Raw genomic sequence first — 16,291 nt, forward strand, 5'->3', positions numbered from 1 at the left:
TCAGTGAGCTATCACCTTACACCTAGGGTCAGAACAGCTAAAATCAAGGCTGTAAGAAACAACAGGTGTTGGCAAGGCTGTGGAGAAAGGGCCTCGTGCCCCGTTGGTGGGAATACAGATGCAGCCACTGTGCAGAACAGTATGGAGGTTCCCCCCAAAATTAAACAGCAAACTGCACTACTGGGTATTGACCCCCAAAATACAAAAACACTGATTCAAAGGGATACATGCATCCTGATGCTTATAGCAGCGTTATTTACAATAGCTAAACTGTGGAAACAGCCCAAGGGCCGTCGACTGGTGAATGCATCAAGGGGGATACACATACAGTGTATGTTACTCAGCCATCAGAAAACCAAAATCTTGCCATTTGCAATGACGTGGATGGAGCTGGAGAGTATCGTTGGAGAGTATCGTACTGAGTGAAGCCAGTCACAGAAAGACAAACGCCATCTGATTTCACCCACGTGCGGAATTTAAGAAACAAAGGAGCGAAGGGGAAAAAAGGAGTGGGAGGCAAACCAAGAAACAGACTCTTAACTACAGAGCACAAACTGACGGTGACCAGAGGGGAGCAGGGTGCCGGAATGGGTGAAATGGGTGATGGGATTAGCAGTGCCCCACCTGTGAGGAGAACTTGGCGACTGGAACTAAAATAAAAACTTAAAAAGTAAAAAGTAAAAAAGGCTTCCCCCTCCCTCCTTGTTTTACCTCAAAGCTAAAACCCCCTTCACAAGCATGTTCTGTAGGATAGTCCAGTGTCCATTATAATTACTCTGGGGCTCTTTAGAATAAGTCCGACTTTTAGGAGTGCCTGGGTGGCTCGTGGGTTAAAGCCTCTGCCTTCGGCTCGGGTCATGATCCCAGGGTCCTGGGACTGACCCCCGTATTGGGCTCTCTGCTCAGCAGGGAGCCTGCTTCCCTCTCTCTCTCTGCCTGCCTGTGATCTCTGTCTGTCAAATAAATAAATAAAATCTTAAAAAAAAAAAAATTGAGGTATCGTTGACATATTAGCTTCAGGTGTACAACACGATGCTTTGCTACTTGTATACACAGCAAAATGTTCTCCTCAGTAACTCTAGTTAACATCTGTCACCACAGAGAGCTACAAAATTTGTTTTTCTTGTGACGAGAACTGCTAAGATCTACTCTCCTGGCAACTTTCCAATGTACAAGGTATTAGCTGTAGTCCCCCTGCTGTAACTACATCCCTAGGCCTGTTTCCTGTGACCGGAAATACGTGCCTACAGTTAGTTACTACAAGTCACGTTAATTTCTGAGAACAAGTTTTTGGGCACCGGTTCTCTGGAGGAAAAACCCAAGTTGGCTCCAGAGATCTTCGAAAAGCTGTAGTCATTGTAAGCGCCTGTCTCAGAGCTTCTCAGGGAGATCCCACTGACCACGGCTCCACGAGCACTTGAAACAGAATCGTACCTTTTCTCTGCCTCTTTTCCTTGCGGAGTCGAGGGCACGGAGGACCCGCAGTGCTTGGAGAATTCGTCTTCATCAGCATATATCGCGGTGCTGTGTAGAGGAGGGTCTACAAGAGATTTTTTTTTTTTTTAAAGCACAACTTTAAAAGTCTGGCAACTTGAGCAGCGTTTCTCATTGTTCCAAACCTCAGTGTGAACGGTTCCCACCGCACAGGCGACTAACTCCCCAAAGGTCTTTGAGCTCGCACCTCAACGCTAAGCAATTTAAACGGTTTCCCTAGTAAACACGTGGACGTTTATCAGTGTTCACCTGTGTTACTGTATTGACACGCTCTGTGGGAGTTTCTCAGTGAGCTGAAAGAAATGTGAGTGGGAAGCCTGGTGTCCTCTGTCCTCACTGGGAGAAGCGTGAGGGCTCTACGTGAGACACCACGCTGGAAAGGCACAGAAAATGGCTCAGAGTAAAGGAGGACATTCTTCCCTCCTCAGGCAGGTGGAGCTTGGGGGAGGGAGGGAGGTGGCCAGGGGTAGCTGCAGGGTGCCTGGTAAGAGCCAAGCGACCACTGCTTCATGCTCAAATCTTAGCTCACGGTGTAGACTTTAGACAGGTGTCTCACCAAACAGCTGCTTAAGCGAGGAACACTATCAATGCATGATTTTAAAGGTAGGGATAGGCTCTGCGCTGCCCTCAGCCAGACAAAGGGATTTGCTGATGCTGCAAATAACAAAGAATAAAAAAGAAATAAACCAATCCTAAATCTCCATATGCAGCCAGTCATCCATGCTGGACTCTCATATACAGAGAAAGAGAACCCAATTTTAATAAGATAAATAATCCAGCTTAAAAATGGATAAATGGGGGTGCCTGGGTAGCTAGGTGGGTTAAGCCTCTGCCTTCGGCTCAGGTCCTGATCCTAGCGTCCTGGGATCAAGCCCCACATCAGGCTCCCTGCTCAGCGGGGAGCCTGCTTCCCTCCCCCCCACCACCTACTTGTGATCTCTCTGTCAAATAAATAAATAAAATCTTTAAAAACAAAAATAAAACAAAAATAAAAATGGATAAGTGATCTGAAGAGACAGCTCTTAAAAGAGACACACCAATGGCCAACAAGCACGAAAAAGGGTGTTCCAGATCATTAGCCAATGGGGAGACACAATTCAAAACCACCGCGAGGGGACCCTTTCACGCCCACCGTCAAAACGAAACCCAAGTGAGGCCGTGGGGAAACCGGGACCCTGGTGGACCGCTGCGTTAGTGTAATGTGGATGCTGCAGCCTCCATGAAGATGGCAGAGCGAGGCCTCAAAAAAGTGACCACAGTATCTGGCAACCCTACTTCTGCATCTACACTCCAAAGAAGTGAAAGCAGGGACTCTAACAGAGGTTTGATTCACAGTCATCACAACATAAAAGCAACCCTAGTGTCCACAGACAGCCGAATGGCGGTACACAGAGGATGGAACAGGATTCGGTTTTCAAAAGGAAATTCAAGGGACGCCTGGGTGGCTCAATGGGTTAAGCCTCTGCCTTCGGCCCAGGTCATGATCCCAGCGTCCTGGGATCGAGCCCCACATTGGGCTCTCTGCTCAGCAGGAAGCCTGCTTCCTCCTCTCTCTCTGCCTGACTCTCTGCCTGCTTGTGATCTCTGTCAAAAAAATAAGTAAAATCTTTAAAAAATATATTTAAAAAAAAAAGATTCAGACTCAAGCTACAACACAGGTGGGCCTTGAAGACATACTGTTAAATGGAGGGGGGAAAAAAAAGGAATGAAAGGGAAAATACTGTAGAAATCCTCTCATAGGAAGTATCTAGAGTAGTCAAATTTCTAGAAACGACAAACTGGGCTGGGAGGCGTCGACAGTCAGGAGCTGCTGGTCCAGCGGGCACGGACCCTCAGGGGGAAGTGGGAAGGTTCTGGAGGTGGACGGTGAGGACAGCGCTGATGCCACAGAACCATACTCTTAAAAATGGTGAAAACCGTCAGTTTTATGGTCTGTATAGGTTACCACAAAAACACAGTGAGACAGCACTGGACAGTCATGGCCAGAATCGGAAAGTCGGAAGAAAGGGAAACACAGGCCCGTGCACAAGCTTGCGCATGAATGTTCATGGCAGGATAACTCGTGGCCCCACAGGGGAAACAAGCCAGGTGTACAGTGACGAATGGAGAACAAAGTGAGGAGTATCGAAGCAATGGATTATTGAACGAAAATGTTTTTAAAAAGGAACAAAGTATTGATTCTTACTACAGGACATATGGACCCTGAAAATACTAGGCAGAATGAAGGAAGCCAGTCACAAATGAACAGGGTATGACCCTGTTTACAGGAGGAGGCACACCCACAGCCAGGAAGGAGGTGGAGGGTTGCCAGGGGCTGGGGGAAGGAGGGGTGGGGAGGGACTGCAAATGGGTACAGTTTCCTGCTGGGGTGATTAAAGGTTCTGGAATACATAGGGGCGCTGGTTGTACAATTCTGTAACTACACCAAGAATCCCACTGAATTGTACTTGAAAATGGGGAATTTGGGTAAGTGAATTACATCTCAATTTTAAAAAATTCTGTGAGGGTGCCCCAGGGGGCTTAGTCAGTTAAGCATCTGGCTTGTGATTTTTGCTCAGGTCAAGATCTCAGAGTGGTGAGATCAAGCTCTGTGCTGGGCTGGAGCCTGCTTAAGATTCTCTCTCTCCTTCTCCCTCTGCCCTTTCCCCACGCCCCCCTCTCTAAAAAATAATAAAAATGAAAAATAAAAAAATTGTGTGGTTTCTTTTGGATTCAGATATTTTACATTTCAATTTCCTTAATTAAAACACTTCAAGCCATAACAAAAGATGTATTCTGACAATGCTTATAAAACGTACACTATTCTTTTATTAACAAAAGAACAGACTAGAAGATATGAGAGACCAAATGAAAAATATGTCAGAGTACAGGTTTTCAAAATGCCCTTAAGATTTTTTCCAGCAACAATGTCTGATCACTGCTGATCTCAGTGTGGGGGCACCTGGCACTTTCTGCCATGTTTTGGCCTGTGGAGCGGCCACAGAGCGTACAGCCAGAAGCAGTCCCAGCTGGACAACTCACGTACTCCTGGTCAACCCAGTACAGTCCTGTTCTCCTCACACTCCAGGGAACACAGGCAAAGCTCTCCCCTCGCTCTCCTGAAGGAAACTTCTGCCTCAGTGTATCAAGGAAAAGGGAAAATTACCCCTCTTCTCCTCCCTAAATTCAGGCCCCTTACTGAATGACTCTGTTGGTGGTATGGAGTAAGAAACACAGTTCACATTCTCCTTGTTACAGAATGCTATGATGGGTGTCCCAACAGAACTGGCTTGACGAATGCTACCAGAAGAGTTCCATCCTGATAAATGTTTAACAGAGTTCGTAGTCCCAACATACCTAGAAGTGAGGAAAACTAACTCAAATTATCAAGTACTCCCCCCAACACTACAGTCACAGGCAGACAGCTGATTTTTATATCTGAAGATATTCCCATGTTTTTACCAGTAACTGGCCTAAAGGTTTGAGGATAAACTACTTCATAAAACTTTAGGATAAAGACTTAAAATACTGACCAAAGATTTCGTAAGGTTCTTCATCTTTCTCATTTTCACCCAGCCTGTCAATGCTGGAAATAACAGAATTATCGGGGAAATCAAACACATCAGTGGGCTTCTGCGTTGGGCCAGCTTTCTAAAAGTAGACAAAGCAAAGTCATTGAATGGGCTCTAACCGGACCATTTCAAGCTGATTTATCTAGCGAGGATAATTCTGAATTATCTGAATGAAGTGACCCTTAACACCTGTTGCGGGGAGACACACAGACCCCTTTGACAAACCAGGGCAAGGGTGGGCAAACTTTTCTGTAAGGGACCAGACAGTAAATATATTAGGCTCTGCACCTGTTGCAACTACCCAGCCCTGCCGCTGCGGTCTGAAAGCAGACGGCGACGATGCAGAGATAATAAGCAGGGCTGTGTCGCAGTAACTTTATTTATGAATACAGAAATTTGAAATTCACGTCATTTTCCCCTATCACGAGATGTTCTTCTTCTGATTTTATTTCAACCATTTAAAAATAAAAAGATCATTCTCAGCTCACAGAGCTGTCCAAAAAACAGGGAGCAGGCAAGATTTGGCCCATGGGCCACAGTTTGCCGACTCTGGATCTCGGCAGAGCTCTGGGCCCCCGCTCCAGAAATATGCCCATATACCTGAGAGTTCACAAGGACCCACAGGGCTGGAAACTGCCAACCAAAGGAGAGAGACAAGGGTTTATGGTTCAATATACTAACAAGCCCCACAAAATTTGCTATCCCAAATCCTCATGAATGGGTCAAAACATACAGAAAACGAGAAAAACTTCCATCTCAACTCTGGAAAATGTGGAAGGTGCCATTAACAGATGAGAAAGCATAAGAAAATTCTGGAAGACAGAAAGATGGAATAAACTGACCAAACAACAACAACTACAAACACAACGTTCCCACTTACAGACCTTCCCTCCTCCCTGCAGCAAACTGGCCTCCGGCACACAGCTGTCTTCGAAGGAAGACAGAGGTCAGATGAGAGCCACCCCCTAGAGGCTGGGGCTAGGGCAGCAGGTGGAGAGAGAGCTCAAACAGGGGCACCTGGATGGCTCAGTGGGTTAAAGCCTCTGCCTTCGGCTCAGGTCAGGGTCCTGGGATCGAGCCCCACATGGGGCTCTCTGCTTAGCGGGGAGCCTGCTTCCCCCTCTCTCTCTGCCTGCTTCTCTGACTACTTGTGATCTCTCTCTGTGTGTGTCAAATAAATAAATAAAATCTTAAAAAAAAAAAAAAGACAGGAGAGCAGGCCAGAGAGCAGACAAGCCCCCAGCTCCCTGGACCCTGAAAGCAGCCACTCTCAATGTCGTTGATGTGGGTTTCCACTGCCAAGTAGATGAGCCATTGGAAAATAATATGAAATGAGCTTTGCAGAGTGCTGAAGAAACATACCCGCTTTTAACATACATTTATTTTAAGACCCTAAAGAGAAACTATAATATGAACTAAATCAACAGCATGAAATCACAAACAATTGTGGGAAACAAATGCAGAAGTGATTGAGTGAAAAAAGCAAAATACAGACAGTTGAACACATTTTTGTAGGGTATTAATTATCCAAATTGGAAAAAAACAAAAACAAAAACAAAAAAAACAAGGCTCAGAAAAAAAGATTCAAAATGTTAACAGTGGTTATTTCTTCCAGTATACTGGTAAAGGTGGGAGGAAAAGGAATATGCTTTTTATCACAATAAAACTGAGTTTACCCAGTGAAATCTAGAAGATTCAAAGCTTCCCACGAAACATGTTATTTCATATCATCGATTATAAGAGAATCACATTAAAATACGAAAATAACTTACATCTTTTGCAGAACGCGTTCTTCCTACAGTGTTCTTTGAAGATCTCACACTATTAAACAGCAAAAACACAAATAGGAAATATTTAAAATAACTGGGAAGCACCCTAACTTGCAACCCTTTCTAAGCATTTCTTCTCCCCAAATTACATTTCTCGCTAGTTGCACAAATAGTGCATACCCAGTGAAAGTCAGGTTATGGCCAAATCCTTCCAGAAAACAGAACCCGTATCTCACAGGTACTTTTTTACAGGTCAAATCCTATCACTGGTATAGAAAGTCGCACACCTGTCTGCCTCAGGGACGCAGACATTCTCCATCCTGCAGCTATCCTTGCCCCTGAGGAAGTCAATAGCAGGGACCGACCATTTCTGAAGAACTAAAAAGGGAGGCCCAGCAGCATTTACGAAGCACCTGACACCCGTTCCACCCCTCGTCTGGCTCTTGGGTGTCTATTTTCTCATTTGGCTCTAACAGTCCTATAAAGCAGAAGTGAATCCTATATTGCAGATGTAGATTTGCCCAAAGCAGCACAGGGCCAAGGAGGAGAAGCCGGCATTAAAACGTGCATCGGTTCAAATTCAGCTTCCCTCTTCCCACTGCCTCAGGCCCCTCCACTGGGCCTTAGCATAAAAGGATAAAGCTGTAGATCTTCAAGCTTAAAGTAAACAAGATGGAAAAACAGGGACTAAAATACGAACTGGAAATAAGAGTCATGGGAAATACCGCCGCCAGTGAATGGGTATCGAGTATCCTGTGCACACCAGGCACTGTAGTAGGGCAACGGGGATGCTCTGGAAAATTCCATACCCAGTCTCTTACTTTACAACATGCCACGCAGACACCCGTCTGTGGGTCACAAAATCAGCTTAGTGTGTCTGAATCCGTATTTGAGTACTGTTGTATGTGATATAATTTCGAACTTATAGAAAAATCACAAGTATAAGAACATTCCTAGGGGCGCCTGGGTGGCTCAGTGGGTTAGGCCGCTGCCTTCGGCTCAGGTCATGATCTCAGGGTCCTGGGATCGAGCCCCGCATCGGGCTCTCTGCTCGGCAGGGAGCCTGCTTCCTCCTCTCTCTCTGCCTGCCTCTCTGCCTGCTTGTGATCTCTCTCTGTCAAATAAATGAATAAAATCTTTAAAAAAAACAAAAAAAAGAACATTCCTGTCCTTCACCCAGGTTCACCAATGGTTTACATTCTGTCTCCTATGCTTTCTGTGTGTGTATATGTAAACTCGAGACACCATGCACCTTTACCCCCAAATAATTCAGTGTGTCTCTAAGAGAGTGTTCTATTGCATCCTCACAGTACAATTTCCAAATTAAGAAAAGAAACACTGATATGATTATACAATCTACAGTCTCTCTCCAAATGTCATCCATTGCCCCATCATGTCCTTCAAAATTTTTTTCTGCATTTTCAAAAAGGAAATAAAAAAATATAAAATATAAGATTACATTGGGGATTGTATTTTCATAAACTGTTGTTCTGCATGTGTGGAGAGCACATTTATGTACAGTGATGTAAAAGATCATGACTGTGAATCACAAACAAAAGGGCTGAACTCCTTAAAGCCGCGGTTCTCAAACTTCCCAGCAACAGAATCACCTAGAGGGCTTCGAACAGACTGCTTGGCCCCAACCCCAGAGTTTTTGATTCCGCAAGCCCGGGATGGGATCTGAGAGTCTGCACTTCTAACAAATGCAAGAAACCACACTTTAAGAACCTCTACTTTACTGGATTTTCAGCTCCAGAAGAAGGTAGAACAGGTATTTATTTTATGGCATCTATGATTCTAGGATTCAGAAAAGTGACTTATCAATGCTCATACAACCAAGTAACAGAAATAGGACTAAAACCCAGATCGCCTAACTTCTTATCTCCTCTCCACTGGCTCCTGCCTCCTCCATGCTTCAGAAAAAGTCAGGTTTCCTCCTTACCTTAGGGTAGGAGCAAGGTGAGGTTTCCCAAAGACGGAAATGTCTGTGATACCATATGTAAGATTTTTGGTGGATTTCAGGAGTCTCTCTCACACACACACACACACACACACACACACACACACACACAGAGAGGAAGGGAAGGGGGGGGGGGACAAAAACTACCTGGCCTATCAGAATGAGTTTAACTTTCCTCAGGTGATGTTAAGGCCCAAATTCTTTCCCGATCCTCCCCTCTACTGGGAGAGTCTTCTGTTCTTCCCCAGCTGCAGGAGTTTAATCCCAGTTTATGCCACCTGCCTGCTGTCCTGCTCACCTTCCACAGTCAGCTGGTGTCTACAAATGCCACCTTCTCCAGGCAGTCCTCCCACCACCCAGGACCTCCTGCCCGTATGTAGGACCTTGTGTACCCACTGCAGCAAGCCGAGACCCCTTTAGCCAGGGACACTCCGGGCCTTTGGATGCTCTCAAGACACAGCCAGCCAGATAGTTGTCAAAGCACCCACTAAAAAATAATATTTTGGAGTGGTTTGGCAGCCTGTATTTAAATGCACGCCCTTTTTGAGAAACAAACAAAAACCAACTGCTTGACCCATTTTGCAGTGCCCTTTTAAAAATAACAAGCAGCAGCTTGGTCCCCCAGCTGGAGATGATGTTCAGCTTTTAAGGTCTCTTATAAAACCACCAGGGTCTTGAAAAGAAGATACTGACTTACTGACCAGCCACAGTGCAAACGTTTCTAGAATGTAAAGTCTGGCAAGCAGTTGGCACTCGGCGAGCTATTGTTGGGTATTTTGTTTCAAAATATTTTGAGTCTACTTTAGACTACACCCACCCACGCAAAGCTAACATTAGCAAACGTCCTTCTGCACCCTCCAGGCACAGTGTTCAGCGGTTAACTCCTCTGTCTTGCGGCAACCCCGCGTAGTCGGTATTATCATTCCCATTTTACAGGTGGAAACCGAGGCCTGAGCGAGTACCGCGGCGGCAGAGCCAGGGGGCCTCGCGAAGCAGCACGAACAGCTCAGACAGGCACAAACGCCGCCGCAGAGGAAAGAGATAAAGCCTGTCCCGGGTCCGGGTCTTCACCGGCCGTACAACTCACCCGCCCCGCCCCGGGTACCGCATCCGCCGAGACGGGGCCATCCTAGTCTACCGAGCTCCCGGCAGACGCGGCCCATAAAGCTCCCGCCAAACCCCGCGCCGCTCCGAGCAGCCAATCGCAGCCGAGCACACTCGCCCGCCCCCACGCCCCTCCCCGAACCCCGTCGGGAGCGGGCCCCGGGGCTCCTCCCCGTCCTGGAGCGCGAGAGAAAACCCGGTCTGGAATTCTGGGAAAGCTGGAGTCTGCGCCTTACAATGCACTGCTGATGGTCTCTGAGACGACACCGACTTGCCGGGCTTTTCCTTCCACCCGTGCGCCGCGCCAGTTTTCCAAAGCCCCGCAGTTCCTGAGCCTCGTGGGTCCGCCCCTGGGGCGGGGAAGGGGAGGAGCCGGAGCGGAAAAGAGGTGGTGAGCGCGCCCTGGGTACCGGACCCAAAATCCGGAAGGAGCTCCTGGTTCAGGCTCCTGGGCATTTAGAGCGCTGCATTGCCTGAAAGGCAGGATTTGACCCCGTTGCTGCCCTCAACCAGCTGTATGAATCCGCGTATTATTTTACTTCTTTTTCAGTTTCCTCAGTGCAAATGCGAAGGGCCCTTCTGGAGCTAATATTTTCTATTCTTTTCTTCGTTTAAAAATGTATTATCCTGCAAACGAACGTTGGGCCCTTACCACACAGTAAATAAAAATGAACCTAAAATGGATCAAAGACCTAAACTTGAAAACTATACACCTCTTAGAAGAAAGCACAGCAAAAACTTCATGACATAGAATTGGGCACTGATTTCTCGGATACGTGCCAGAAACACAGTGGGTTGATGAACAAATTCTGCAGACGGAGAGTGGTCGTTGGTTGCCTAACCTGAATGTACTTAACTAGCGCTAAAGTGTGGAGTTAAAAATGATTAAAATGCTGAGTTTCATGTTATGTATATTTTATCACAATAAAAAGTTATATTTCATGCACACAAAAGAATAAATATACATAATGTAAGTCTAAAAAAGAACACTCATAGGGCGCCTGGGTGGCTCAGTTTGGTTCAACATCCCACTGCTGATTTCAGGCTCTGGTCATGATCTCAGGGTCATGAGATCCTGTCCTCTCCACCCCCCGCACTAACATGGGCTCTGTGCTGGGCGTGGAGTCCTCTTAAGGTTCTCTCTCTCCCGGATGCCTGGGTGGCTCAGTTGGTTGGGTGTCTGCCTTGGACTGGGGTCGTGATCCCAGAGTCTCAGGATAGAGTCCCACGTGGAGCTCCCTACTTGGTGTGGGGCTTAGCGGGGAGTCTGCTTCTCTCTCTGCCCTTCCCCCTGCTCATGACATCTTACTCTTTCTCTCAAATAAATAAATAAATAATCTTAAAAAAAAAAAAAAAAAAAAAGATTCTTTCTGTCCCTCCCTCCTCGCTCTCTCTCAAAAACAAAAACAAAAACAAAAAAAACCACTCATGTACTCAACACTGGATTAGAAAATAAACCATTATCTCTCCCACCCCAACAATAACCACTCATCTGACTTGTGTCAGCCCCACAAGCACAAGACTTATAATGTTTTTCCCAGAAAATGGAGCTATCTTGATAAATGCCTATATAATGTATGAATTACTGTCTGATTCTAAACTTTCTGTAAATGATATTTGGTATGTATTCTGCAAGTGCTCTTAACCAAAGCTGTGATTTTTAGATTTAACCACATCAATGCATGCAGCTGTAATTCATTCTTTTTAATTGTCTTTGTAATGCTTTAAGTAAATATTCCACACCTTATTTCTCCATTCCCCAGGTGTATGGATACATCAGTTGTTTTCAGTCTTTTTGCTCTTACCAACAATTCAGTGCTAAATATTCTTGTGTCTCACGTGACATCTGTCTGAGAGTCTAATGATAGACTCAGTAGTAATATTCTCATCTCACAGGACAAGGACGTTTTCAGCTTTACATGATAATGTCCATTTTTATACCTTGTTTGGTAGACTACAATTTAAAACCCCATATCAGCAGTATGTAAAAGTCCCCTTGGCTCCATATATTTTTCAGCGCTTAGAGCTTTTGAGACTTTTACATTTTTGCCTAACTAGTGAGCTGAAATGCTATCTTATTATGTTTTTTATTTGCATTTTCCTTAAGTCCTTTATCTTTCCATCGTTGATAGGCCCTTCCTGACTCCTCCTTAGTGAAATCACCCACCCAGGAATTATTTGTGCAATTGCTATTGGAGAGTAAATCACCTCTGAGGAATTGAAGGTACCTCCCTGCTGATGGGTAGAAACAGGGTTCCTGGAGCCACAGAAATCTCAGGATTTCCTATCACCCTAACGAGAGTAGATAGGTAGCTCCATTTTCTGGGAAAAGGGTTGTGGGTCTCGTGCTTATGGGTCTGAAACAAAACAAAACAAAATTGCCCAACTGGCAGGACAGGAAATTGTTGAGCACTCTGGATGAAATAAAAACTCAACCCAAGTAGGTTTAAAAAATACAAGGAATTGGGGCGCCTGGGTGGCTCAGTGGGTTAAAGCCTCTGCCTTCGGCTCAGGTCATGATCCCAGGGTCCTGGGATCGAGCCCCGCATCGGGCTCTCTGCTCAGCAGGAAGCCTGCTTCCCTTCCTCTCTCTCTGCCTGCCTCTCTGCCTACTGTGATCTCTCTCTGTCAAATAAATAAATAAAATCTTTAAAAAAAAAAAAAAAAAAATACAAGGAATTTATGAGCTTGTGTCCAGAGGTAGGCTGGCTGTCAAGCTCAGTTTGACCTGGAGATCTGACAAGCCATCAGGGCTCTGAATCCATTTTCTTGCTCTCTTGATATATCAGTTTTTTCCTTGGGCTGGGTATATCATCATCACCATCACCACCATCACCATCGCTTGGATTTATTGAACATTTACTATGACCCAGGCATTGTTCTAAGTGTTTAGTACTTATTAAAACCTCACAATAACCCTATGTGGTAAATACTATAATCCCACCTTACATATAAGGAAATGAAGGAGCAGCACCACAGGTGGTAACTGGTGGTGCCTGCATTAGGTCTTGGGATTTGGGTCCAGAGCCAGCACATGGCAGCTGTTCCAAGTCCACCATTCAAAGAAAGAGAGTGGTTATACCCAGCATTCCCAGAAAAAGGCCTCAGTTTTACTCTAATTGGTCCAGCTTTGACATACCTACCTGGGTGAGTCAGAGTTCTCCAGGGAAACAGAACCAATAGGAAGTACACACACACACACATCTCCTATAAGTGTATGTATGTATATTTATACAGATAAAATAAATCTCTCTTTCATGTGTATGTATATAAAAAAGAAAATACCCAAATGTTAAGACAGAAAGAAGTTCAGCACTCTGGGTGGTATATTTATACACATCTACACAACAGAGAGATTTTTTTTAAGGAATTATCTCACATATTCAATTGTGGAGGCTGGCGAGTCGGCAATGAGAATGTAGGCCAACGGCCTAGAAATTCAGGTTAAGAGTTGAGGTTGCAGCCTTAAGTCTGAATTCTGCAGGGCAGCAGGCCGGAAACTCAGGCAGAATTTCTAGGCCACAATCTTGCAGCAGAATATTTTTTTATCATGGGCAAAATCCCAGTCTTTGCTCTTAAGGACTTCAACTGATTGGGCAAGGCCCACCCCCCACTCTGCTCTACTCAAAGCAGAACGGCGAATAATTTGCCCTACTCAAAGTCTACTAATTTAAAGATTAATTACATCTAAAAGACGCCTTCACAGCAACATCTAGACTGCTGTTTGGCCAAACACATGACCCCTGAGCCAATTCCTGCAGCCAAAGAACTGGAATACACTCACTAGCGTCCGGGAAGCTCATGGATTCCTGCTAGAACAGCAGTGGTCGACAGGGGTTGGAAATTGAGAACGTGGGAAATGGATGCTGTGGACACAGACAACTGAAATCCTCTGCAGAAACCTGCCCAGGCTGGCAGAGCTAGTCATAGGGAAGGCAGGATTCCAACCTGGTTGTTCTGAAGCCAAACGCACATGCTGCCTTCCCAGTTACTGTTAGCTTAGAGCAGTGATTCTCAAAGTGCGTGAGGGAAGGAGAGAGGAAAGGCGGCAGTTCCCGGATCTCCCAGGCGTGCGTAGCATGATAAAGCAGTAACACCATAACATGAAGAAGACTCTCAGCTGTTCTGGTAAAGGGTGGGTGGGAGGGACGCCAGGGTGGCTCAGCCGGCGAAGCGTCTGCCTTGTGCTCAGGTCACGATCTCAGGGTCCTGGAATCGAATCTTATTCGAGCTCCCTGCTCAGTGGGGAGCCTGCTTCTCCCTCTGCCTGCCAGTCCCCCTGCTTGTGTGCATACTCTGACAAATAAATAAATTTAAAAAAAAAAAAGGTGGGTGGCAGCTGTGCCTAAGACTTTAGTGTCCAATGACAATTTCAAAGGCTCCATGGTTATTTGTACTGCTGGGGAAAAGATCAGAACTTGCATGAGTGTCTGAACAGAGAAAGCCAAGTGCAGAGCCCAGTCTGGGGGGAGGAGGCAAACACTGAGGCTCATAAGAAAGTAAGTGAAACATGCGGGCGGGGGACTGGAAGCTGGCAGCTGGAGTAGGGAGAAGGGTCAGTCAAGGGAAGAGGAGAAGCCCAGCAGATCAGAGAAGCTGCAGCCAAGGACAGATCGGGTTCCTGGGAAACTCTATGTGAAGACAATGGCAGATTACTTTTCAAGGAAGCCACAGCCTATATTTTCTGTTTTCAGATGGTCCCTGACGCATGCTCTCCCCCAACACTGTTAACCTTTTGTGCATGTTTGTTAAACGCAATAACCTTGTCTCCGTGTACCTATGGAGGTTGTGAAGGATTAGGGCCAGGGGCCAAGATGGGGTGAGCTGGAAGGGGGCCGAACAAGCAGGAGTGGAGGGAGCAGGGCCCTCACCCCTACAGGTAGCCTGGGGCAGTGTGAGCGACCAGAGGAGGAAAAGTGATGGTGGAGAAGCCGGAGGACATCCTCATGGGTGGGTGGGCAGGTGGGTGGGGGCCCTTGGTTATAAAACATAGTTGCATGTTGGGAAAAAAAAAAAAAACACACAAAACCCTGCAAGTATTGCTTTTATAATATACATGCAGAACATGAAGACGTATAAAACATCTTGGACCCTGGGATGAATGGAGTGGCTGGGCATGAACACTCCCCTGTGGAAATCAATATATCTTCCCTGTGGATGTGGTGATACATATTAGCTTTATGTTTTAGGATATATTAGTTTAATGTTTTAGGATTAGTTTGATTCCTAAATAAGAATACAAATGGGAATATTATTATTTATCTTACAGGTTTGTCATAAAGATAACAAGTAAAGAATACAGTAAAGAATAAAGTCTGTATATATACATACATATACATATATATGTGTATATATATACACACACACATATATATATAAAATAGCCATTTGTAATGGATTTTGTAATTTGTTTTGTAAGAATACAAATTTTCGCCAGGAGTTTAAGGAATTGTTCCAACATTGCTTTGGTTCTTTGTTTTTCTTTTTTAATTTAAATTCAAGTTAGTTAATATAAAGCGATTGCATTACTAGGTATTTACCCAAAGGATACAAAGATACTGATTTGAAGGGGTCCATGCACCCCAATGTTCATAGCAGCAATATCCACGATATGAAAAGAGCCCGGATGTCCATCAACAGATGAATGGATAAAGATGATGTAGTATATAGAACAATGGAATATTACTTATCCATCTAAAGGAATGAAATCTTGCCATTTGCAATGATGTGGGTGGAACTAGAGTGTATTATACTAAGTGAAATAAGTCAGAGAAAGATAGATACCATATGATTTCACTCACATGTGGAATTTAAGAAACAAAACAAATGAACATAGGGGAAGGGAAGAAAAAATAAAACAAGACAAATTCAGAGAGGGAGACAAACCATAAGAGACTCTTAATCTCAGGAAACAAACTGAGGGCTGCTGGAGGGGAGGGGGGTCGGGGATGGGGGATGGAGTAACTGGGTGATCGGTACTAAGGAGGGCACTTGATGGAATGAGCACTGGGTGTTTTATGCAACTGACAAATCATCAAAATCTACCAGGAACCTAATAATGTTCCAGGTAGATTTCCAGGAATGTTTCCAGGTATGGTAACTAAGCTGAATTTAAATTAAAAAAACAAAAACCAAAGCAATGTTGGAGCAATTCCTAAAACTTCTGGCAAAAATCTGGATTCTTACAAAACAAATTACAAATGGATATTCCACTTCTGGAATAAAAAACAAAAACAAAAAAACCCCAACTTACCCTTTCTTATAGGGCCTCTGCTCTTTTTTCAAGTTAGCTTTTCTGTCGAAGAACTTCGCATACAGAGATGTGGCCACAGGAGGGCAGACAAAAACTGGGCCGGGAGGTTTGAAAATGTGATTAGAGACGGGAGCTCGCGCATATTCAGATGTTGTAAGAA

The 16,291-nt window shown here is 45.1% G+C and overlaps 1 protein-coding gene across 1 annotated transcript in view; it reads right to left on the reverse strand.

Annotated features, from left to right (window-relative positions):
* Positions 1-9,919, reverse strand: part of CENPU (centromere protein U) — a 29,628-nt gene extending 19,709 nt beyond the window's left edge. The window contains exons 1-4 of the mRNA XM_032869894.1: positions 9,862-9,919; positions 6,818-6,866; positions 5,007-5,124; positions 1,435-1,540 (exon numbers count right to left, since the gene is read on the reverse strand). Coding sequence (XP_032725785.1) covers positions 1,435-1,540; positions 5,007-5,124; positions 6,818-6,866; positions 9,862-9,902 — 314 coding nt within the window. The 5' untranslated portion in view covers positions 9,903-9,919. The remainder of the gene's footprint in view (positions 1-1,434; positions 1,541-5,006; positions 5,125-6,817; positions 6,867-9,861) is intronic.
* Between the last annotated feature and the right edge of the window lie 6,372 nt (positions 9,920-16,291).

This window comes from Lontra canadensis, unplaced genomic scaffold (assembly GCF_010015895.1).
Source record: "Lontra canadensis isolate GAN:19392208 unplaced genomic scaffold, GSC_riverotter_1.0 scaffold39, whole genome shotgun sequence".
Classification (NCBI taxonomy): domain Eukaryota; kingdom Metazoa; phylum Chordata; class Mammalia; order Carnivora; family Mustelidae; genus Lontra; species Lontra canadensis.